This window comes from Metschnikowia bicuspidata (assembly GCF_001664035.1).
Source record: "Metschnikowia bicuspidata var. bicuspidata NRRL YB-4993 chromosome Unknown METBIscaffold_5, whole genome shotgun sequence".
Taxonomy (NCBI): domain Eukaryota; kingdom Fungi; phylum Ascomycota; class Pichiomycetes; order Serinales; family Metschnikowiaceae; genus Metschnikowia; species Metschnikowia bicuspidata.
The window spans coordinates 968,111-992,095 of record NW_017387735.1 but is presented as its reverse complement, the minus strand read 5'-3'; the positions used below and the strand labels follow the sequence as shown (position 1 = coordinate 992,095).

Genomic DNA, 23,985 nt, shown 5'->3' with positions numbered 1-23,985 from the left:
TCGTAAATCTGCTGGGCCTATATTTCTCACTCGAACTCAATTTGCGATCATCGCCAGCTTCAAAGCTGAGACTCCTCTCGTAATTATACCGACGAGCCGAATAACAAAACATCCCATTAAGTCATCTGCAAATAGAAAAAAATGTGCTATGGCGTTGCTGATGTAAACCATCGAAATCATTATCATCAGAGTGACTGCTACATCAGAGACAGTCACATTAAAACATCAGTCATGACTTGCTCGCCCCTCGCCGCGGGAATGGCCAAGGCTTGTGGCAGCAACAGACAGTAGCGAGCCAATATAAGTTGGGCGAGGTGACACCAGTTGGTATAAAGAAAACATGACTAAAAAAGACAAAGCCCAAAATTAACACAACCTTGTTGCTCTATATAAAGAATTAATCCACCACGAGAGACAGTTCGTCTTCTGCTTTCGTCCCTTTGATGTAAAACTATGAATTCCTCGACAAACAGAGCCCGGCTCGGCAGTGCATATACACGCTCACCACATGATGCAATATGATTGTTATCGTTTACAATAGAAGAGATCACACGGTGTTTTGCACAGCAACGAAAAATAAACATATCGACGCAAAAAACACAAGCTACCAAAAAATACCACATCAGCCAACAAGCGTTCCGTGAGAGCCCTGTCTTTTTTTTTTCACTTACTGTCCTCCATGTCACAGACATCGCTTCTGCAACCGCTGTTGAATGGCGACTTGCTAGCAGAAGATTTCAACACACCAAATATTGCTCTACCGAATGCTAGGGATCATAAGCGCACATCTTCTCTCCCAGAAGATCAGCATTCTGAAGATCAGAAACAGAGCCAAGACCAGAGGAACCTAGGCAAAAAATTTGCCTTTCTCGGCAGAAGAGGCGATCCAAACGAGAGCCGCTATGACAGCGAAAATCGCCAACATGAAGGCGACACTAAAATGCCTTTCAAGGAATCAGATATGCGGCGTTTAGAAGACGACGTGCGCTCGGAGAAAAGATCCGGTCGTGGAGAAGCCGTTTCCGGAGATCGGCCCACCATTTCCCATAAACGGTCGCTGTCGGTCCCTCCGCTTGGCGATTACTTGGGCCATGCCGAATCACACGCATTGAGAGATGGCACCCGGCTGTTTGGCTCACAACATTTCTCAGCGTTGAGACGGCCCACAACGATCTTTGGAAGGGCCCCCCCTCCAGCAGAGAGCTCCCTTCCAAAACCGGCAGAAGGTGTTTCGGAGGACGCAAGAAAGCCAAGGAAGATTTTCACTTTATTCAGAAAAAAAAATAAGGACAAAGACCGCTGGCCAGGCATCGCAGATGTCGCCGATACCGAGTCGCTCAACGAGGATCGGGAGACGGGCGAAAGGGCGCAGGGACTTGTCGGCTCGCTTTTTCTAGGCAGTCCAGCGATGAACTTGCTTGCATCATGTCTATGTGAGGACGAGTACGGCATTGCTAGGGCGCCTCTTTTGATGAACTTGATCGGTATCAAAGTGACAGACATCTCGCGCTCCCCGCTCACGAAAAACAAAAAGTTCAGGATCGACCTCGAATACGGCGTCTGGCCCCAGAGATTGAAATGGTCGGTGGAGAAAACGGCCAAGGACTTGCTCTATCTCCATTCCAAGTTCAAGTGGCTTGCTTTGAGGGGATCGCTAAAGTCGGTCAATCTTCCGAAATACCCTGTTCCGCCTCTGTTAAGACGTAATGAAAGAAGACAGACCCGCCATTCTAAGTTTTCTGGTGAAACCTCCCAGACGCCTGCCCCGCTTGATACCCTGCCCACGGTAGACTCACGGCAACATGATAACAACTCCATTCTTAGTGGACAGAGCTTCCACGACCGATTCTCAGCTCTTAGAGCTCACTTCAGCAGTGATTCAGACGACGCTTCGTTGAATTCCGCATCGCCCGAGCAGTTGCGAACTCAAATACAAAGCAATCAAAACTACGTGCGGGAAATCGAGAAGTACTTGAACGATCTCAATGTCTTGGTGGCCATGCGTGCTCAGTCAAATAGACTCTTCCAGTTCTTTGAGTTGTCTCCTATTTCCTCTTTGCTAAGTTATGAAACAGGCTACATTGGGAAGCAAGGTGTCATTCATGTGGGAGGCACGGCAAAATCGCAAGGCTGGAGAGTTGGTCATTTCAAGGCGAACGACATCAAGGAAATGATTGACAGAAGATCAGAAAAGTGGTTCTTGGTCAGAGGATCCTATGTGATGTACGTGTCTGAAATCAACTCGACAACTCCTATCGAGGTTTTCATAGTTGATTCCTCGTTTAAGCTCACTTTCAAACGCGAAAATAACGAAAAGGTTGACGCAAAGGTCATGGAGACTGAATCCGACTTCGAAGAAGAGCTCGAAAAGAGCATCGGCTCCGATGGGAAAGCATTAACGAAAGTCCAAAACAAAGTTTTCAAGCATTTGCGTATTGTGTTGGAGAATAACGAACGGAAGTTAGTAATTATCCCTAAGTCAAAGGCAGAACAACAGTTATGGATTTCGTCCCTCAACGAAATGGTGAAGAGCAATGTTTGGGCTGAAAAACATAGATTCAATTCGTTTGCACCTATTCGAAAGAATTGTTATGCGCAGTGGTTGGTTGATGCCAGAGATTACTTTTGGGCACTTTCTTCAGCTTTAGAAATGGCGAAAGACGTTATTTTTATTCATGACTGGTGGCTCTCCCCAGAGTTATACCTCCGCCGTCCGGCAAACGGGAACCAACAGTTTCGGCTCGATAGAGTGTTGCAAAGAAAAGCTCAACAAGGCGTCAAGATTTTCGTTATTCTCTACAGAAATGTCGGCACTACCATCCCAATCGACTCATTGTATTCGAAACACTCAATCTTGTCCTTGAACCAAGAGAACGTCCATGTGATCAGATCGCCTAATCAACTTCTCCAAAACACATATTTCTGGGCTCATCACGAGAAACTTTGTGTCATTGACTACAACGTCGCATTTATGGGAGGGATCGATTTGTGTTATGGTAGATATGATACCCCTGATCATGTGCTTGCGGACGACTCACCCACAGATTTTGCTACATTAGACCCGGAGAACTACAATTCTGAAGACCTTCTCAATTTTAGAGTTTTTTCTGGGAAAGATTACTCGAATACCCGTGTGAAAGATTTCAATAACTTGAGTAAACCCTACGAGAGCTTGTACGACCGGAATGTTGTCCCGCGAATGCCATGGCATGATGTTCATATGATGACATCCGGGGAAGTCGCACGGGACTTGGCTCGTCACTTCGTCCAGAGATGGAATTACTTGTTGAGACAGAAGCGGCCAAGTAGACTCACACCCTTGCTAACACCACCCCCTGACTTGACCGAAGAACAAGTGAAGGAAATGAATTTGGATGGTACTTGCGAAATTCAGGTGTTGAGGTCATCGGGAAGCTGGTCTCTTGGGTTGAAGGAACACGAGCAAAGCATTCAGCAAGCTTATCTAAAACTAATCGAGACGTCTGAGCATTTCATCTACATTGAAAATCAATTTTTCGTCACATCTTGCTTCATTGATGGTACAGAAGTCAAGAATAGAATTGGTGATGCGCTTGTCGATCGAATTATTCGCGCTCATAGGGAGGGCAAATCCTGGAAGGCGATTATTTTGATACCATTAGTCCCAGGATTTGAATCACAAGTTGATCAGATTGATGGTTCCTCTGTGAGAGTTGTCATGCAATGTGAGTATATGTCTATATCAAGAGGCAGTTCATCTCTCTTCGCTAAATTGAGAAAAGCGGGAATTGACCCTGATGACTACATCCAATTCTTTTCATTGAGAAAGTGGGGATCTGTGGGCCCCGATCGGACTCTTGTCACGGAGCAACTTTACATTCATGCCAAATTGATGATCGCCGATGATCGTGCTGCAATCATTGGTAGTGCAAACATCAATGAGAGATCTATGAGAGGATCTAGAGATTCAGAGTTGGCAGCGTTGATAAGGGACACCGACACCATCGACTCAATGATGAATGGAGAACCATATAAAGTTGGTAAATTTGTTCATTCATTGCGTTTAAGACTCATGAGAGAACATCTAGGAGTGGCGGTTGATTTGTTGGATATTGTTGAGAGGCGATTTGAAGCTATTCTTAAGTTCGCGAGAACGAAGGACGGAGTTAAAGCCGCCACAGACGAATTTTCAAGTACTGAGAAGAGAGAGTTGTCTGCGGCGGTGGAGTTTGCATCAAGACTTGTTCTACAGGAAACTAAAGGTACTACACGCTGGAAATCATTCTGTCGTGCTCAAAACATCGAATCAGAATTATTCGAGATTCCAAGAGATATCAGATTTGAAGAAGCCCCACCTCCCATGTCACTTCCCCTCTCGTTTAACAATAGAACTGGTCCTCATGAGGCAAATGTGGGCATACGGGATAGCAAGAAACATTCATTCGATCCCAGAGTCCAAGCAAATCTTGATCATCAAAGAGATGTTTTTGGGGAGGGTACTGATAAGTACAGAGCAAATCTGACAAAAAGGGCCAGGTTAGATAGTGCCAAGTTTCTCCGAAACCTTTCAAGGGACGCCATGGAAAAATACCCCGATAAAGCATTTCTTCCTAACATTCAAGACGTGAAAGACTTCCTTAACCTGGATGATTCAGACTTGAAACAAAGATTTGGTGACAATGCCGAGGATGTATTATTCAACAGAAATCTTGAAAGGTGGTTATTGTTGAAAAAAGTTGCATACCTTCAACTCGTTGCTGCAAAAGATGCGAAGCAGACCGAGAAAGAGGCCGAAAAGAGAGTCAAGGCGGGTCTCACGCCGGTCATAAACAACTTCGAAAGTAAGAATTCACAGTCAGTTAGTTCTACTGAGAGTGGCGCGGAGATGGAAAATATCAAATTCAGCATGACTGCCGCCGTCAATATCAAGAACAATAATGCCACGCCTGGAGAAGAATTTGACATTACACCTGAAAGGGATACTTCAGAAGCTCCTTACCAAGAGATGAACCCGGAACAAGTCCCAATTGTGACACTTGATAATGATGGTTTTAGGGATACAATCAGAAAGATCAACCTGCCAGGGGCTGAAAACTTCACCAAATTCATTGACCCTTTCTCATTTAGTGATCCATTAGACCCAGATTTTTATGAAGATATATGGTACGAGAACGCCAGGAGAAACACTGACATCTTCAGACTCATTTTTCACTGTCAACCTGATGACACGGTACCTTCGTGGAAAGAGTACATGCACTTTATGAAATTGAGCAAAGGTTTCAAAGTTGCTCAAGATGGAGACGCCAAAGCCAGAAAAGAGAAACCTGATAATGACAGTGCTGATCGGCAGGGAGGAGACTACGACAACTTTAGAAGAAGCAGCCACACAACAATCAACATCAACGACTACCAAGAAGAAAATGGAATTCTCGGAGATATACCGAGCGGAAATTCGGAAGACGAGCACACGAAAAGTGATGTTGGCCGCCGGGGCTTCAAACCCGAAGAAACAATCCCTGAAAACGGAGAAAGTGACGGCGAGATCACGGACGAGGATGGAAAAGGCCATAGCGCGGATTTCCAAGACCATGTGAATGGTGCAAAGAGAGTGGAAAAAATGGAGGGGGCAGAATTTTACAAGTTCCGAGATGTGAATGGCAGCGGCAACGAGAAGGAAGTGAGCGGTGATGCTTACAGAAGCGAAGCAGAAGCTCTAGATCCCAAAGTTCCGCCCAAATTTGGACCAAATAACTCCTACTCTCGTAGGGGCGGTGGGAAAACAAGAGCAGGAACGTTTAGCGCCCGCAGAAAGCTTCATGCTGGGGACAAAATTTTCGAGAGGGACTCAGCGGAGCGCATTCTCCAGGAAGTACATGGCCATCTTGTACTTTTCCCCGTTGACTGGCTTGAAAGGGAGCTCGAAGGAGGAAACTGGTTCTTCAATACCGATCGCATTCCACCCATTGAAATTTACAACTGAGTTACTTGTTCCTTCCAGCTCTCATGTATCCAAAAGTATCCTACTAGCCATCGGCTCAGAACATTAACATATTACTACATACGCAAAACAAAGCATGCTTTATGTTTTTCATTTTTTCGGGAAAAAAAAGGAAATGGAATCCGTTTCATAATTTAAACAACTAGATCCGTCCATCAATTCAGCCGAAGGAATAATATCAGCTGAGCCTGGTCGGCACGGGCGGGCATAGCCCCACGTGATGGAATGGCCATCGAGAACTACAAGAAACATATTTATCATCGAAAAACAAACAAAACAATAAATGTTGGCTATTTGAGCAGTGTATAGCTCTCATTTTCTACTGATGTCTCGAGGGGCCAAAAAACTAGTTTTACAAGGAGATGTAATACACTTGCTGAAATATAATACGCAGCTCATTCCTTCATACGGACCTAGTCATGAGTGCTGGCGTGGTGGCCATGATTCACATTTCGCGAGGTGAAGTCAAAATTGTCGCTTTGAGACCACACACGATGTTCATTCAAATACTCTCATATACTGGGATTGTGACAGGGTTCATCTTGCTAGTCTCGGCAATAGCGCTGGGCTTGTATTATATCTCCGAGCTCGTTGAGGAACATACAGAGCCCACCAAACGCGTGCTCAGAAAATTGATCTACATTGAGATCGCCATGTTGACCTTGTTGTGGCTTTTCGATTCTTTTCCGTTCAAGCTAACGATGTTTCTGATTTTTTCGCACGTTGTATATTTCCAGAATCTTGTGAAATTTCCTTATGTGCAATTGACTTCGCCGGTGTTTATTTTCTCTTGCGTGTTGGTGGTGGCTAACCATTTCTTGTGGTTCAGCCATTTCCACAACCCGGACATACCGCCTTTGAGCGAGCGATTGCGCCCGGATTATGTGCCTCCCAGAATCCCACTGTTTTCTGAGGTTTGCTCATTTTTTGGGTTATGTGTGTGGCTCATACCTTTTGCGTTGTTCGTGTCTTTGAGCGCACACGACAACCTACTTCCCCACCACATGGAAACCGCCACAGATGGTCAGGGCAAGAAGAAAAAGACAGGGTTAGCCAAGTGGGTAGTGGAAAAGTTGAGGGACTATGTTTACGCCTCAAGCAGGTTCCTTGGGTACGAGTTAGATCCAAATTACGGCACAATTATCTAGGCTTGTGGGTTTATCCAGTGTGCTTGGATTGTCTACTTAGCAAGAAAGTTCTTAACATGTGGGCCGAAGTCGTCCAAGCTCAACAAGAAGGTGTCGTGCCCATAGTTGCTGACGTCTGTGCCCATCTCGAAGTACTCGATGTTGTTCTTGTGAGGACTTGTTTTTCGGAGCAGCGATGCAATTTCCCGTTGCTGCCAAACCGGGAAGAGAATATCAGATTCAACACCAACAACTAAGATGTTCTTGTGAGAGATTTTCTTTAATCCGTCCTCAAGATCCTTGAGAGATTCTTCTTCCGAAATGTTAGCAGTGTTCTTTTCTTGGTATGGTTCGTCAGGGACGTTTGTCTTGTCAACCTTGCCTGCCGACTCATCATCTTGCTTTTCTTTGAAAGCCCGCTCAGCCTGGACCCTGCTTGCCTGGGCCCTGGCTCGATTTGCCAATCCCAAATCAAACAAATCCATGGCTTTAGAAACATAGAGAAGAGAGTTTGCATCGTACTCCAAGCAGAACTTCTCTCCAGCATGATCTAAATAGGTCTCAACGAGAAAATCAGGGCAGAACGCCACAGGCTTGCTGTCATCCGCTCTACTCCTACCAAATCTGGACTCCCATTCAGGTCCCGATCTATAAGTCACAGTGGCAATTTCGCGTGCAAGTTTCATTCCGATATGCGGTGGCACTTTCTCATAATAGAAACCACGATTCCAGTTGGGATCACTCATGAGAACTTGTCTTTGTGTGTGGCGTAGCGCAATCGAATATGGATGCGATCTAGCACAACCGCTTATACTAATCACATTTTCCACTTCATCTGGAAACTCCCAAGCGTAAGCAAGTGATTGCATTCCCCCCATCGAGGCGCCTACTGAAGCGTGAAGTTTTTTCACTCCAAAGACATCCCGAACAAGTTCTCTTTGAGCACGCACCATATCGTTGACTGTAACTATAGGGAATCTTGTGGCATAATAATCATTATTAGCTGGGTCTTTCGAGGATGGGCCCGTAGATCCATAGCAGCCCCCCAACACATTGGTGCACACGACAAAGTATTTGTCCGTATCGATGTATTTCCCGGATCCAATAAAGTTTTCCCACCATCCGTTCTTGGTATTTTTAGGCTGAGACTTAGCATGCGACGATGCCGAAAGACCTGTGTGAATAAGAACAAGATTATCCTTATTAGGAGAGAGAGTACCCCAAGACTCATAGGCAATCTGGTATTCAGGAAGATATCCGCCGTTATCAAAAAAAGTCGGGTTCTTGTTCCTATAGAGCCCAAACCCAGACGACACTCTGGAATATGCCGGCTCCGGGCCAGACTCCAAAGAAGATACCTCTGTGATACATGATTCTGAAGATGCTACCGAGACACTAGAAGATTCCGAAGTTCCTGCTGCATCTGCCAATTCTTTTGTTTTTTGTTCCAACCGATCAAGGCATGGGAACGCTAGCTGTGGATTGGAGCCCTGGAGCAAACGAGTAGTCGAATGATTTGATCTCTGAAACGCCAATGGGCCCAATTTGGATAATGTTTTTGTGGTGAAGGGAATAGGACGTAGAAACATGCTCGTACTGCTCGTGAAGATTGCTAAATGGAGATCGCCTTCTTAATTAGTATTAAGAATTGCTAGGTCACGTGAAGTTCCATCAAGCAGCTGGAAAATCGCTCTGGCGACAGATCTTTTCTTGCACGCAGGAACATTAGTAAGTGGTTTACCAGTGTCAGGCTCCCCAATGTATGTTTGAAGATTCAGGTTCAGCTGACCGAGAGATAAGATTTGCAGCTTAGAATAAATCAGAAGTCTGACTTAGGAGGCCCTCAGCACCATGCGATATTAGTATAGTCACGCAGATTTAAAGCTTCATTTATATGTATTGGTGCACCAATTCTCGCTCTCTGAAGGCTCGCTTTTCAAGTTTTAACCTTGCATGTCGTTAGCAATAAGCACGGATTGTATTTGCATGCTATTAACAATATGCACGTTTTTGTTTTGCATGACTACATGTGCTGTTTGGGTCTGGGTTGTCCGAAATTGGTTAAACGGTATTGCACTTTTCCTGTGTACCGGATTCCTAGCTTGGATGTTCGGTGCACGGATACTTGGGAGATAAGACGATGATTCCAGGGCAGCACCATTCTCTATATATCCCTATAAATGCGATAATGGAACGGAGTCTAATGAGAGTCTCACAGGTGCTCTTGGGAATTTTCATCCTTACTATACCACTCAGTCTGTATGGAGCTAATTACAGGTCTTTTGTCGTCAACAGTAGTTTCTTACAGAAATTAAACTTGACTTTCATTACCGACTACGGAATATTGTGGTTCTCTGGCGTATACTGGGGCCTCACTATTTGCGAATGTCTGTTAGCACGAAAGGCCCAAAAATGGATCATGGCTAATAAGCTATCGAAATATCTCTTCTACTTATCGTTCGCTGTCTTTTTCAATGTATGGTGTTTCGGTAAACTGCTTGTAGAGAGACTCAACATTGCCACGGGTGGCCACTGTAGTGACTCGAACACAGCAACTACTTCTATGTCTGAGTGCCAGAATGACCCCCTCTTACTGTGGGTGAATGGTTTTGATCTATCAGGACACTACTATTTCCTCACGACCCTGATCGTGCTTCTCACCGACGCCACGTCATGGGTCAAAAATTTAGGAAGGCCAGACCTAGATTTTGAACTGAGTGACCAAGAATTCATTGGATCTGATTTTACATATAAACTACGGACAGTCCTCACTACTCTAAAACGGCTTTCATCGATGCTCATCGTGTTATGGATCGCAGAGTTCATCATCACATCCGTTTTTTTTCACACCACATGGGAAAAGGCAGCTGGTTTACTTGGGATTCCTATTGCTTGGGCCATAATATTTTTTGCAGATAAAGTCTGGAGTGCACAAGTTACCTCGGAGATTGGGTCTGAGGTTTGAGTGAAATTCTTGTGCTCTGACGCGGGCCGTCATATATAGTCCAATGAATGCCATTCCCCAAAAAAAATCAAATTTTCAAGCAAATTTCCCTTGGCATATTGCAACTCTCTGATCTTTACGTTCCCGATATTTCGGGTCTGTTTATACAGTTGCGTTGCTACTCTGAAGGTCCCCAAGAACGCCCAGATTAGCAGGTGCCTTCCTGCAGCAGATCTTGCACGAGCAATTTACGGATATACGTCTGACCGATTCGGAGAAGCACTGGGTTCATCATTGGTGGGATGACTATAAGAAGGAGATTTTTTTTCCGACAAACTCCCACGCCCTAAAACTTGAACTTTACTTGCCTCATTGATCATTGCGTGAAAACTGGTGGGTGAGGAAAATAAATATCTTCCAAAATGCTCCACCAACTCAAGATCTCGATTGGGAATGTCCACTGTTCAGATTGCGAGGTCAATATTCGCCAGACATTGGGTAAGTACATGCAATTGAGAAATTTACCGACAAACCTAACCGAGAACCAAGAGTTACTTTTGAAGGTGGTTTATTTCAACTTGGACAATGGTGTGATCAATTTATACTATAGAGTAGAAGATGTCGTGGGTCGCAGTCCCTTCGAAAACTCAGTGAAGCAAGTGATACAATCGTTGAAGAAAAGTGGTTTCTCGGTCTTATTTTGGAACTTGGATCATGATGGGAAATGTATTCTTAGTTCACAAACCAAACTATCCAGCCTTATGAGTCCTGACATAGACCTGGACGCGAGAATTCTGCTTCAACAGCTCTGGCAAGTTTATAAAAAGAAGCAAACACTCAGACATCACATGAATAACTGCAACTACTGTCAAATGGAAAAACAAAAAGAGTCTTCAGTGGCCGGTCATAAACTCAAAGACAACGAGACCTCTACTGATGATCACGAGGGCTCAGTCGAAACACTCTTGAATTCCACAGAGCCAGAATATAGGGTCGTAATTTCAATAAGCGGCATGTCGTGTGTCCCTTGTGTTGCTTCAATATCAGAGGCAATTGCAGCGCTTTTCAAGGAGCGAGGAGTAGAAAAGAAGAATGACGAGCCCCAGTTTTCGGTCAATTTGCTCCAGCAGTCAGCCATTGTATTAGTGCCCAATAAGCAAATGGTGAACCAGGTACTTGACGTAGTAGAGAGCACAGGCTTTACTGCTCGCCTTCTCGAAGTCTTACCTATCCAGCGGTCAGTAAACCAAAAGATCATTGCTGTTATTGGTGGCCTAACTTGCACAGCTTGTGTAAATGCAGCCATGTCAGCTGCAAATGACTTACCATTTGTGTTGGAGTGTGGGATAAGCGCAGTCACCAAATCGGGCCAGTTCATCCTTGAAGGCTCTAATTTAGGCGATGGCAAAAGAGATATAGAAAAATTAAAAGAATCTATCGAAGACTGTGGATTTGAATTCAAGCTAGTTAAAGACGAGAAAGTCAATTTTACTACAGGTCAACGTCAGTCCAGGTCTATCAATATTGGGGTTGACGGTATGTTTTGCACGAAATGTCCAACCATCATAATGTCTTACCTTACAGCGTTTGGGGAAGCCGTGGTCATCGAAGAACCCATTACGTTGGATCAGCCTTTTGTTCAGTTTACTTATATTCCAAATTACGAAGAAAAAGTGACAGTGCGCAGATTCTTGTTTGACTTAAATCACCTAAAGCCACTGCCTAATGAGGAAGGATATGTCGTGGATCCCGACTCTGAAGGCATATTCAAGTGTAACGTTATTGAAACGATTTCTATTGATGAACATTTGCGGAAGATTTTAAAACTCGAAACGAAAGAAATTGTTCGTCGGTTAGTCATTGCTGCCGTCTTGGCTATCCCCTCTTTTGTATTTGGCATTGTGGGCATGTCTTTGATTTCGAAAAAGAACTCGTTCAGAATTTGGTTAGAAGAGCCAATATGGGCTGGAAATGTCTCTCGAGTTCTGTGGATACTTCTTTTCTTGAGCACGCCTGTATACTTTTTTGCAGCTGACATATTTCATGTCAAAGCACTAAAGGAAATACGGTCTTTATGGATCCGGAAAAACTCTTTCAAAAAAAGGTTTTTTAAATTCGGCTCGATGAGTCTTCTCATGTCCCTAGGAACAACAGTCGCTTACATTGCAAGCATAGCTTTACTCATTCTATCGTCACAACAGGAGCATGTTTCAAGCATGGGATCACATACAACATATTTTGATTCCGTCGTCTTTCTTACGTTTTTTTTGTTGATTGGTCGTCTTCTTGAGAGTTTGTCGAAATCCAAAACATCTGACGCCGTTGCAAATTTGAGTTCAATGAAAGCCTCTCAAGCAACCATTGTCGAACAAAGCGAAAGATTAAATCCGGAAGGCAACGTTTGTTACATCAATGATGAAGTTGTTGACGTCAAGCTTCTTGATTCAGGAGACTACATCAAAATGTCAACGGGGGAATCACCCGCAGTTGACTGTGTGCTAGTGGAAGGAAGCACGAGCTTTGATGAGTCGGCTCTTACAGGAGAGTCCGATCCCATCAAGCATAAAACAGGACATCAGGTATTTTCTGGAACTGTTAACATGGGCCACTCAGCGGTAATTGCCAGGATTTTGAATGTGGATGGGACGTCTTTAATAGATCAAATTGTGAGTACAGTGAGAGATGGCCAAATGAGAAAAGCCCCAATCCAAAGACTTGCCGATGTTTTGACCGGCTACTTCGTACCGTGTATTGTGGTCATTGCCATTGTGACATGGATAGTGTGGCTTTCGCTTGCATACTCCAATGTGCTCCCTGATAGCTACCTCGATATTGATGTTGGCGGGTGGACTGTTTGGTCCCTTGAATTTGCTATCGCAGTTTTTGTTATTGCCTGCCCTTGTGGTATTGGATTGGCCGCACCCACAGCTTTGCTTGTTGGCTCGGGCCTTGCAGCTAAGTACGGGATTTTAGCCAAAGGAGGAGGCGCAGCATTTCAAGATGCTGCCCAGACAAACTTAATCTGTTTTGACAAAACAGGCACGTTGACCCAAGGAAAAATGAAGGTCACGGATGCGGCATTCGTTAGTAATGGAACACACGAACAGCTTCTTAGAACATTTGCCTTGCAGCTCACGAGAGACCTTGAACTTGCCTCAAAGCACCCAATAGCCACGGCTATAAAAGAGTTCTTGACCTCGGACTTCGAGGGCAATGTGAACCCCACAACAAACAAAATACCTCAAGTGGAGACAGTCGCAGGAAAGGGGTTAAAAGGAGTGCCAGTTATTGAACTTTCTGAAGGCAACACCTGGTCAAAATTTCTGCCAGAAGAAGTGATCTTGGGAAACGAGGCCATACTCACAGATCATCATGTGTCGTTAGACGAAGAGCAAAATAGATTTGTTACCCTATGGCAATCCCAAAAGAAGTCTGTGGTGAGTGTCGCGATAAAGTGCCTGAATCTTTTTAAAGACTCTGAATTCCACTTGATATTGATGTTAGCCTGTCGAGATGAATTGAGGCCGGAGTCCAAGGTCGTTGTTGAATTTCTTTAAAAACAGGGAATTCAGTGCTGGATGATAACAGGCGATAATAAGCTCACCGCCGCCGCTATTGGCAAGGAAGTTGGTATCGATCCATCGAGAATTATAAGCGGCGTTCTTCCGAATGAGAAACAGGCAAAGGTCCAAATGCTACGCGAAGAAGGCAACACGGTGGCTATGGTTGGGGACGGAATCAACGACGCACCTGCATTGGCCTGTGCCGATGTTGGCATTGCTTTGTCCTCCGGAGCAGATATTGCAGTGACCTCAAGTGATTTCATTTTGTTAGGCAAGGCCCACCCCCTAGTCACTTTGTTTACCCTTTTTGATTTGGCAAAGGTTGTGTTTCGGAGGATTAAGTTCAATTTTGGATGGAGTCTTGTCTACAACTTGGTGGGTGTACCCATTGCTGTCGGTGTCATCTACCCATACAAAAACCTGCGACTTAGCCCGGTATGGGCTAGTGCTGCAATGGCGGCATCTTCGGTCAGTGTGGTTACTAGTAGCTTGTTGCTTCGCTTGTACAAGCCAAAAGTGCGCTCGGGCGACTTGAGTCCGGATGTGGACCATACCGAGCAAAACGTGAATATCTATCAGCTTTGAGCCCATGAGTTATATTTTCGGAGTACAGAAGTCCCTACAGTATCCTCATTTCTTCAAACAAAAACATTAGCATCGAGTTTCACTACCATGACTGTGATGTTGTCTGTTGTAGCCTTCTCGATAGCGAGATCACAAAGTTTTTTGGCCGCCAATGATGGATCATACGGTTGTTTTTCAATCCTCTGAGAGTTGAAAAAGTCCTGGACAAAACGACATGCTTGCTGGTCAGACATGACATCCCACACACCGTCGCATGCCAATATTAGGAACTCGTCTTCGTTTGTGATTTCTGTGACAGTGGTGAAGGGCCGCCCGGTGACCAAATTTTTGACATACGAGTCGCCCAAAGACCGTGTAATTGCAAGCACGCCGTTGACTCTATTCTTCACAATCAAGCCACCTTCGTCTCGCACCCTCTGTATTTCATTTGGATCAGACGCCTTATGGTCGTAGGATAGCCGATACAGTTTCCCCCCACGACATAGAACGATGCGCAGGTCGCCGACATTGGACGTATAAAGCATCCGTCTGTGGTCTTTCGTGGGGACGAAGTCAAATTGCGATTCCGACTCAGTTTTCCTGCGTTCTACGTTGCCCAGAGGCACGTCATCATCTTCGCTCAGATCCGCAGTTTCCCATCGCAAGATGGCAACTGCCGCGGTACTTCCAGATGATCCCGAGCCGTCTTTATCTATGATTTCATCCGCCTTGACAAAGACATCGCACAAGAGCTGCTTCATATCGTAGAGTCCCGACGGCGTTGCGTCAGAGGACTCCGACCCGGCTTCTTTCTCCAGAATCTCTTGCTCTAAAAGCCCATGCAAATGATTGCCGCACCAGCGGGCAGTCAGCTTTCCCGCATGGCCATCGAAAATGGCAAAATAGCCCCAATCTAGTCTTTCAGCAAAATTGGCCACATATGTGTGCACGTCTTCCATCTTGGCTCGGTATTTGCTGTTTTTGTTCTCAGCCACCCCCACCAGAAAAGAGAGACCCTGAAAAGGATCCAGCGGATCTTGGATCCCCTGGACTGGAGGTGTAGATTTGCCAGCATTATGCGCAATTTTTCTAGGTTCCAGCATAAGAAGTATCGAGGCCGGCCGGTCTATTTGTGTGTCTCGGAATGGATCAGTGAGACGAGGTGAAATAACTATTTTGAGGCAAACAAAATTTTGGTTGAGAGTGCAGGGTTCAGCACGTATGTGAGAACAAGATCAAAACACGTGAGACCAAGTAGCGTGAGCCGAGCTAATAGTCAGCACTTATCAGACAAAGACCAACTCGGTGCGATGTCGTGGGTTGAATGTCTCAGAAGCACACGTGAAACCGAACCATGGGGGGTTGGGCCTAGAGTGTCAGCTTACGTGCAGAGCACTTGCCGGTGGTATGCAGTACATTGGCAGGGCTAGCTCGCGCGGGGCAGTACTTTAACTGCACGTCTAATATTCATGTTAAAGCCGCGAGTCTACGGCTGAAAACGCGTTGGTATGAACAACTAGCTCGAATATCCTTTCAGAAAATTTCCTTCATTGTGACCTCGCCTAATGGCTCGGAAGATGAGTATGGCCACACAAGGCGAACAAACGTCGGTTTTGAATTAGGAAATTGAATGCAGATTTGACTACACACTGAATGACCCATGACTATTCCAGGCTTCTTCGTCACATCGGCGGAGTGTGAGTCCTGAGGCTGGAGGCAAATTTCAGAAAAACTTGCAAACACGCAATCTTGGCGAATTTGGAGCCCCTGTAAATGAGGAATGCTGCTGAGGACAGTGGGTCTGAATCCGAACCCTGTGCGGTCGCCAAGTCTTATCGGCCGGCATATGGCCTGGTCGTATGCCAGGATTGGCCGTTTTGCTACAATGCATTAGATAGAGAACCTTTGCTCCACGAAAAACTCTGGAGAATAAAAGCCAATATGATGGCCCAAGATTCATGTGCTTGGATGCCTCTTGAAAGCGCCCGTACAAGCCTTTCATTCAGACAAGGGAATGACAAACAATTATCGTTAGAGCAGCTTCCAGTTCTTATCTTGGAGACGATTTTCAACCTTCTCCAGACACCCGACCTACTTGTGGTTTGCTCAATTTCCAAAGACTTCTATTTTGCAGCTTTGAACTGCGTATATCGGAGTATATGCATCACTGATGACTCCTTGACAGTGCAATATTATAAGAAGCACACGCGGCGGTCGAACGGGTACTATTGCACGATCATGCCGTCAAGAAAAATAGAGGCCTTGCTTGAGGTAGTATCAAATAATCGCACGATTGCCGCTATGATTCACCGGGTCAAAATCATTCATACGGAACAAGTATCCCTGATCCCACGGCTTTTGTCTTATCTACGCTTAAAGTCCTTTGTATACGCGGGTCCTTTGAAGATTCCGCCAGAATCGACCCACGATCTACATACATTACAGTTATGTCTACTGTCTGTCTATCCATGTGCCCGAAACCTCCGTGAGCTAAAAGTCAATCACTTCAACCAAGACTCCGACTTTGAACAGTATGGACGGCTTGCACTAAGCTTGATCGAACTGGATAGTTATCGCAATATAAGGAAATTGGCCTTCGAGCATCTCGAGGACCGAAGCCTCAATCTGCTCAATACCTTCAACATTGAGCGACATACTGCGATCCCACGGCCGTCATGGGTTGGGTTCTTCGAGGCGTTTTCAAAAAGAGGTATCATCTTGAATTTAGCAGCTTTGAGTCTCGACGGAAATGTGGGAAATTTGGGAGAGCTTGCAGCTCAAATAATAGGACTCGCAGTGCAACTCAGTGAATTACAAACTCTCGAGGCAAGACAAACCGAGCATTCCCACCCTGGACAGGCGCATAGCGTGGGTATGATGACCTTCTTGGATTCCATAACAAAATTTACTCCCCTGCTCCAGTACCTTTCCATGCGTCATACGGACAACTGCCTCACTTGCCAAATCAAAACTATTACTCACATTTTACGAGACAATATACCGCATCAACTCAAGCAGCTCGTGATCAAGTTTGAGCCACGCACAATCGCAGATTCAGATAGGATAGAACGCTTAATTTTATCATATCAAAGAAATCTTCAAAAGATCGACTACGAGGACAGGTCCAGCTCAATATCCGACTTGACAAACTTAGCGAAGGCTCTTGACACGCAACAACAGAAAAAATGGTTAGATGACTGGTACTATGGAGAGAAAACCAGAGAAATATTCACGCCGCACATTTTGAGTATCGAAGGGCCGCGGCCATATATTAATGACGAGAAGAAGGAAATGATTAAAATCTGTGGGAAGCAAATTTTGAGTTTTTTGAATTCTAATACTTTGTACAAGGGTGCCCTGAAGCATTTACCTTTTTTAACGGAGTATTGCGTGTTTGGTCTCCATGTTAACGTCAAATCGTGTGGTGTTTTTGCCAACGGTGAGACCATATTGTTGGAGTAAAACTGAGACATCAGTGAAATGGCTCTTGAGCTTTCCCTCTTGATATTAGTCTTTCTGCGAGGCTTTATGAGAGACGTGAGATGATATAGATGTGTCTGATTAAAACGAATTTATATTTGTTGTCATGGGAATGATTGTCGTTAAATTTATACTATTTCGCCCTCTGCGAACGAATCAATCGGTCGGACTGCTCGCAGCCAGTTTGAAGTTTCATCAATCTTTGCTTTTGTTCTCGACCATTCCATCAAAAGCACCTTCCCCTATTTCTTTCTGAGCCATCACGGAACTTCTAGCGTAAAGTCTTTGTTCTTTTCTATTTGGCAGAGACAGAAAAGGCAAAACCTGAATGTGTAAGTACGACTCAGTGTATATTCTTTTTCTATTTAAAGCGGTGCGGCGGAACACCCCTTATCAAACACTGCGCGAAATTCGTGGGCGAATATACCTAATTCAGCTTCGCCTTCAGATTCAGATCTTTGACAAACACAAGAAATGCCTTCGTCAGCACCAATTCCTCATGATCCCATTGGCACTCCGATCACTGAAAAAGTGAAGTGCAATGGTCTCGATTTTGAGACAGTGACTTGGAAAGTTCCTCCGAACGTGGAGTATAAGGGGAAAATAGTGTATGTACATGGCTTCGCTGAACACTGCTCTATCTATACTGAGTTTTTCGACAAATTGAGTCAGTTGGGTTACGAAGTTCTCTTTTTCGATCAAAGAGGTGCGGGTGAGACATCACCCGGCAAGCAGGTGGGGAAGACTGACGAGTACCACACTTTTAAAGACTTAGATTTCATGATAAAGAGAGCTCTTGACGCTAGGGAAGACAAGACAGAGAAGCTATTCCTTGGAGGTCATTCTATGGGAGGCGGTATCGCACTCAACTATGGAATCATGGGTAAGCATCGGGACGATATCAGAGCCATCTTTGTATCTGGCCCGCTTGTTACATTGCATCCTAAAACTCAACCCAATGTTATTGTCAGAAAGTTGCTGCCTGTTATCAACGCTCTTCTCCCCACTTTGAAGATAGACTCTAAGCTCAATTATGACTATATCACCTCGCACGAGGGGTGGAAGAACTACATCAAGTCGACAGATGGGAAATTGATTGGAACAGTGAGACAGTTCAACGACATGTTTGTGAGGGGAGAAAAATTACTTTCAAAGGACCACACTAGCAAGTATTCCCCAACCATTCCATTGCTTTTGTTACATGGCACTGATGACAATATCAACGACATCGAGAGCAGCAAAAAGTTTATCGAGCTCTTGCCTGCTGATCTGAAAAAAGAGTTTGTTCCTGTTGAAAATGGTAGACACTCGCTCTTTATTGAAAATGAAAATATTTTCAAAGATGTGTTCGACAAGGTGGTCGAGTTCTTGGGATCCCATTGAATAGCCCTTGATGCAAATAATTTTACTTGTTAGCCTATCCAATTATGTATAACTTATTACACACTAACCAATAATCTGTTCGCGGAGGAAAAAAAAAGAAGGGAGACCCGGCTATTGCAAGCCATGACAGTTTTCCTGGTAATCAAGCCTGGAGCGTGCGGCGATACCTCGTCAGTTGCACCCTATCACAGTAGTCGCTGTCACGCGGCAACAGGAGCGAAGACGTCCGTGAAAGCGCATTTATTTAATTATGCCCTTAAGAAACTGCGACTCTCGGAAAATCTGCGCTCAACGAAATGAACAAAAAGACTTGGGAGCTGGTTTGATGATCGGTTAGTATACAAGAATACCGTTGCGCTATAGTTAACTGCTCCGTTTTTTTGACGTTCTTCGCCGAAGCTCTATCATGTTCTACTTGACGATCTTCATCGACCAACAAATGCTGTTGGAATAGACTCGCCCGCGCACTGCATGAACTGAGAAGCAAAAGTAGTATTTACCTTCCCTTTTTTTTGCATCGGTAAAATTTGCTCAACATCCGTCGTCATAGTCCATTTAGTTCCTAATATTGCGTATTCGGCTGGAACCTCTGACAAGGATCACAAACTAAAATAACTACATTGAATTATCAGCACATTCTGCTTTAGCTTCTGATTGCGATATATCGGCCCCGCATAAGCTTCAAGTATTGAAGAACAACATAAAGCTCCCTAGTTTGAACCACAGGATCAAGCTAATCTTTATGAATCAAAATGGGATACACAATCAAACAGAAAATTGAGATATGTCTTCAGTCAGATGCAAATCCTCTGATGACCCAGATAGACTTGGCCAACTGGGCTATGCAGAAGTACAACTCCGCAAGTCCTCCATCACAGACCACGATATCCCGGATCCTTAGCTCGAAAAATGATATTCTCGGCTCAAAAGAGTCCGACTTCCTGCTTGTACGTCGTCGCAAAGTTTCCAATCCGCTCCTACGATTTGTTTTGACCGAGTGGATGACCCAAGCCCATTGGGAAAGGATTCCGGTCACAACTCCCATCATTCAGCTGGCAGCAAATGCTATATGGAACAAGTTGCCAGCAAAAGAGAAAGACGGGAATGGCGTTTTCAGTCACAAGTGGTGTAATCACTTCGTGAGGAAGCTCAATGTCAACTTGGTAGGAAGCCCAGAAGCAGTGGAGAATAACTTGGGTTTACCGCTCAACAAAGTATGGGGATTAGACGAAAAAGTTGGGCTCAAGAACTACATTCGAGGTCTCATTTCGAGAAATAACTACTCTCCTAAAGACATGTTCACCATTGACGAATTTCTGTTGTTCTATTGCGTACCGCTAGATCAAATTTTTGACGTGTCTTCCGTTGACAAAGGTCTAAGCCAAACGAGTAACTTTTCAGGTTACATCATCACAATCATGTTGGGCTGCAATATGGATGGTTCTGAAAAGCTTAACCCTTTGGTGGTCTCGAAGCATGATACATTTGACCTATCCGAGAGTACGATTTCTACGTTCCACGCCAATCCATCATATACTCAGTTGTCGTCTCATTCGTTGGCAAACAAAGTGAGTGAAGCATACCAAATCACTTACAAGTACAACAATAACAAATGGATAACGTCCAGTACGTTCCAGGATTACTTATTGACCCTAGATCACAAATTGGAGAGTGTTTCTCCCGGACGCAATATTATAATTTTTTTGGATGACAGCTCCACCCACAGACTAATGAACCTTGAGTTCAAGCATATCAAACTTGTCTATTTGGAAAATGCCTCTAAACATAACAACCCATATAATGGATTGTTCAATGAAGTCAAGTTCGATTATATACCGACTAGTTTCGGTATCGTGGAGGAGTTCAAGATTGTTTTTCGCCTACAACAATATTTGGAAATGATCAACAAACAAAATAATCAGGTATCATCTGATCATTCTCTGTCCCCAATGTCTAGATCCGAAGCCCTTGTAGCAAAAGGCAACGAATGTGGTGTAATTCTCTCAGAAAAAGACTATCAGGTGCCGTTCATTAAGGCTATTGAATGGATCAAAAGGTCTTGGGACTCAATTTCAAAACAAAAAATATATCAAGCGTGGCAACGGGCCAATGTTATTGACACAACTAGAACGTGGCCTGCTTCAGACCCTGTTGTCAGAGCTGAAGCGGCACATACATTACAGCCATTGCTGGCGTCATTGACGACATATAATCCGCATTTGGCTTATGAGAAGCTCAGAAATGTCATGAACTACCTCAACGTTGTAATTCCTTGGGAAATCAACGAGCTTTTAGGTCTTGTGAATGAAAGGGCAAAAGTCTCATTGAACTACGCGTCCATTGATGAGATGATCAACAGCTGTGCTCTGAGTGATAAAATCAATGACACAATTGATGCCCAAATCGGAAGGGCGTTTGATGAGCCGAAGGAAATGGGAAAGTTGTCCATAGAAACTTCCTGGACTTCTCAGAATGCAGACCTTCTGACACTAAACAGTACTCTGGACTCGAACCAACCCGTTCCTCAACTTGCCAATACAAACCGAACAGTACCGCAGGAGTCGAGGCACTTGCTAGCATCGTTTCAAGAAAAGTTACCACCTATAAGAATGGTTCCGTCTGCCAGGCAACGCAATAATCCAGGGAATACCGGCAGTCAGAATGGATACTCTCTCAGTGAGAACAGATCGTCTAGTATGAGTGCACTATTACGAGCCACGAATGCATCAAGCCCTACGGGCTTTTTGAATACACAACCATCAAACATATTGAGCCCACGAGGATATGGAGCTGTTCTTCAAGCGAACGGAATAAAACGAAAGGGCTCGTCGTGTGATGATCTGATTATTGACGCGGAAGTCCAGGACAGTGAAATTGAAGTCATAAAAAGGTCCAAACTATCAAATAACTCGGCATTTGCTAATTATTCTGGGAATGAGACGCGATCTTCAATTAGACCAATACCGACAGCCGAAAGCTACATGCATTCACGTCCGCAGCTTAGTGGTGGTCGTTCTTCGTCTCCTACTTCCTTGATTAATAACGGGTTTCCGGTAGAAGAAGATCTAGCCCCTGTCCTCAAAAAAGTGATTGACGCCACAAGAAACAATGGTCTCAAGCTCTCAAATTTGGCCCTTGAAGAGCTAAAACTCAATCTCTCGCGGCTCCAAAACAAACAAAACTGAACAAACTGGGGTGGGAAACCCTCGAGTATGTGAAGGCCTCCTTACATGTTCTGGGAAACGATATTGGGTTCTTCGTAATTCATTCATGAATCTATTTACAGTATTATTCTTCATGTAAAAGAGCTAGTGGTCAACCTAGCAACGTTTACTCATCCTCGAGGATTCCCAACTCTCTTGCCTTTGCCTCTAATCTTTCTCTCTTCTCAAGTCGGGCTCTTCTTATACGAGCAACCTCCGCCTGAATCTCGTGTGGTTCTTTTGGAATCTGGTTGAGCGTCACTGGATCAGGCCAAAATCCGGGCAAGTTGAATTTTTTGTCGGTATCAATACCAACATAGTACATCACCAAAATTGGAGTTAGGAGGTAAAACCCAAACTGTGATGTTAGTATTCACGAGGGTTTCAAGAGCCAGGATAAGCGAAAGACCGAACATACCTTGAAAGTTTCAAGCTGGGTTCTTGTTATGTTCCCAATAAACTTCTGATACTGGGGTATCATTCTTGTTGGCGGGAGCAAAAAGTGTATAAAGTTAGCTTGGATGACCTCACCTGATACAGCGGAGGCGCACCCGTACATTTCAATATTACTAGAATACTGATATTGTTTTAATTGAAGATTACGGTGTAATTTTGAACTATAAATGTCCTTACAAACTCCATAGCTTCAAATAATACATATGTCTCTACCAAATCCACCGTCAAAAGGTAAACTTTTTATACCACCGATCCAGAATCGTTATCTACCGGCCATATACTTCTAGGTTTGGCTAACTTAGAGAAAATGTATAACTTTTTGCATGTATTCTATCATATACAACATTAAAATCGTTTCTTCCATCTTTATTCTGGGAGCGTCTTCCCTGCAATTTCCAGGTTTCAGGTAAGGCGGACACTTTACTTTGAAGGGGTGTGATGACTAGGTAGTCACGTGTACATTTTGCCGGGGTATGCCTCAAACATGTAAGCTCGCGGAATCAAAAACTATTTCAGTCAGTGTCAAGCAACGATACCTATATATTAGCCAATTCAGTTGACCCCGTACAAACAAGCAAAACAAAATATCCTTCGAAGATGTCTGGATACACACAAATCGAATCTGACATTCCTGAATCACCAATACTCAATGATTCGGGAGCATATACAGCTGCGCCCTCGGTTACCAACGGATCAATACCACAGCCCGCTGTCGAGCGTACGTTGCTTCAACGACTCAAGGAGTCATCGCACCCTCTTGCATTGCTGTTTTACATATTCTTCAGAATCGCACCTATATTCATGTATTTATTCGGAAATCTATTTCTCGCGTTGATCACCAAAGAGAGCAGGTTCATACTCCATTTTATCATTCTTGTTCTCTTAATCTCTGCAGACTTTTGGAATCTCAAGAATATATCTGGAAGGCTCTTGGTAGGATTGAGGTGGTGGAACGAAATTACTGCTAAGGAGGGCACGTCTGAGTTCGAGAATGTCTGGGTATTTGAGACTGCTGATCCTGATCGATACATTAATCCAATTGACTCCAAAGTTTTCTGGACTCTATTATATGTTCAGCCGGTAGCATGGGGTGTACTTGGTATAATGGCTGTATTGAAATTGGAGCTTCTCTACTTGATTTTGATTGTCATCAGTATTTCATTGTCATTGACCAATGCTGTTGCCTTCACCAAGTGCGACAAGTTTGGGAAGGCGAATCTCATGGCCAACGACTTTTTTTCAAAAGCTACTACAGGGGTCTTTTCAAGATTCAATCCTTTCGCATAAA

The 23,985-nt window shown here is 44.3% G+C and overlaps 11 protein-coding genes across 11 annotated transcripts; 8 read left to right on the top strand and 3 right to left on the bottom strand.

Annotated features, from left to right (window-relative positions):
* Window positions 1-679: 679 nt before the first annotated feature.
* Window positions 680-5,971, top strand: PLD1 (phospholipase D; the record flags this gene model as incomplete). Its single annotated transcript, XM_018858412.1, has 2 exons — window positions 680-1,059; window positions 1,114-5,971. 2 exons carry the CDS (start codon window positions 680-682, stop codon window positions 5,957-5,959), a joined length of 5,226 nt encoding a protein of 1,741 aa, XP_018710670.1. The 3' UTR covers window positions 5,960-5,971.
* A 500-nt stretch (window positions 5,972-6,471) lies between these two features.
* Window positions 6,472-7,125, top strand: METBIDRAFT_45505 (uncharacterized protein; the record flags this gene model as incomplete). Its single annotated transcript, XM_018857922.1, has 1 exon — window positions 6,472-7,125. One exon carries the CDS (start codon window positions 6,472-6,474, stop codon window positions 7,123-7,125), a length of 654 nt encoding a protein of 217 aa, XP_018710669.1.
* A 32-nt stretch (window positions 7,126-7,157) lies between these two features.
* METBIDRAFT_79430 (uncharacterized protein) lies at window positions 7,158-8,830 on the bottom strand (the record flags this gene model as incomplete). The annotated part of the gene is made up of 2 exons (XM_018859065.1): window positions 7,158-8,594; window positions 8,765-8,830. 2 exons carry the CDS (start codon window positions 8,828-8,830, stop codon window positions 7,158-7,160), a joined length of 1,503 nt encoding a protein of 500 aa, XP_018710668.1.
* Window positions 8,831-9,307: 477 nt separating this feature from the next.
* On the top strand, window positions 9,308-10,101 carry METBIDRAFT_73288 (uncharacterized protein; the record flags this gene model as incomplete). The annotated part of the gene is made up of 1 exon (XM_018858411.1): window positions 9,308-10,101. One exon carries the CDS (start codon window positions 9,308-9,310, stop codon window positions 10,067-10,069), a length of 762 nt encoding a protein of 253 aa, XP_018710667.1. The 3' UTR covers window positions 10,070-10,101.
* A 369-nt stretch (window positions 10,102-10,470) lies between these two features.
* On the top strand, window positions 10,471-14,196 carry CRP1 (Crp1p; the record flags this gene model as incomplete). Its single annotated transcript, XM_018859064.1, has 2 exons — window positions 10,471-13,584; window positions 13,612-14,196. The coding sequence occupies 2 exons, from the start codon at window positions 10,471-10,473 to the stop codon at window positions 14,194-14,196; spliced, it is 3,699 nt and encodes a 1,232-aa protein (XP_018710666.1).
* A 53-nt stretch (window positions 14,197-14,249) lies between these two features.
* Window positions 14,250-15,278, bottom strand: PTC1 (type 2C protein phosphatase; the record flags this gene model as incomplete). The annotated part of the gene is made up of 1 exon (XM_018857822.1): window positions 14,250-15,278. One exon carries the CDS (start codon window positions 15,276-15,278, stop codon window positions 14,250-14,252), a length of 1,029 nt encoding a protein of 342 aa, XP_018710665.1.
* An 865-nt stretch (window positions 15,279-16,143) lies between these two features.
* FGR43 (Fgr43p) lies at window positions 16,144-17,637 on the top strand (the record flags this gene model as incomplete). Its single annotated transcript, XM_018857872.1, has 1 exon — window positions 16,144-17,637. The coding sequence occupies one exon, from the start codon at window positions 16,144-16,146 to the stop codon at window positions 17,635-17,637; it is 1,494 nt and encodes a 497-aa protein (XP_018710664.1).
* Window positions 17,638-18,129: 492 nt separating this feature from the next.
* METBIDRAFT_44565 (acylglycerol lipase) lies at window positions 18,130-19,038 on the top strand (the record flags this gene model as incomplete). The annotated part of the gene is made up of 1 exon (XM_018857809.1): window positions 18,130-19,038. One exon carries the CDS (start codon window positions 18,130-18,132, stop codon window positions 19,036-19,038), a length of 909 nt encoding a protein of 302 aa, XP_018710663.1.
* Window positions 19,039-19,790: 752 nt separating this feature from the next.
* PDC2 (Pdc2p) lies at window positions 19,791-21,401 on the top strand (the record flags this gene model as incomplete). Its single annotated transcript, XM_018854765.1, has 1 exon — window positions 19,791-21,401. A coding segment is annotated over one exon (1,611 nt), but the record flags the coding sequence as incomplete, so codon positions are not given.
* A 967-nt stretch (window positions 21,402-22,368) lies between these two features.
* On the bottom strand, window positions 22,369-22,883 carry PET100 (Pet100p; the record flags this gene model as incomplete). The annotated part of the gene is made up of 3 exons (XM_018859063.1): window positions 22,369-22,599; window positions 22,660-22,710; window positions 22,875-22,883. 3 exons carry the CDS (start codon window positions 22,881-22,883, stop codon window positions 22,369-22,371), a joined length of 291 nt encoding a protein of 96 aa, XP_018710661.1.
* Window positions 22,884-23,294: 411 nt separating this feature from the next.
* METBIDRAFT_45061 (uncharacterized protein) lies at window positions 23,295-23,984 on the top strand (the record flags this gene model as incomplete). Its single annotated transcript, XM_018857871.1, has 1 exon — window positions 23,295-23,984. The coding sequence occupies one exon, from the start codon at window positions 23,295-23,297 to the stop codon at window positions 23,982-23,984; it is 690 nt and encodes a 229-aa protein (XP_018710660.1).
* Between the last annotated feature and the right edge of the window lies 1 nt (window position 23,985).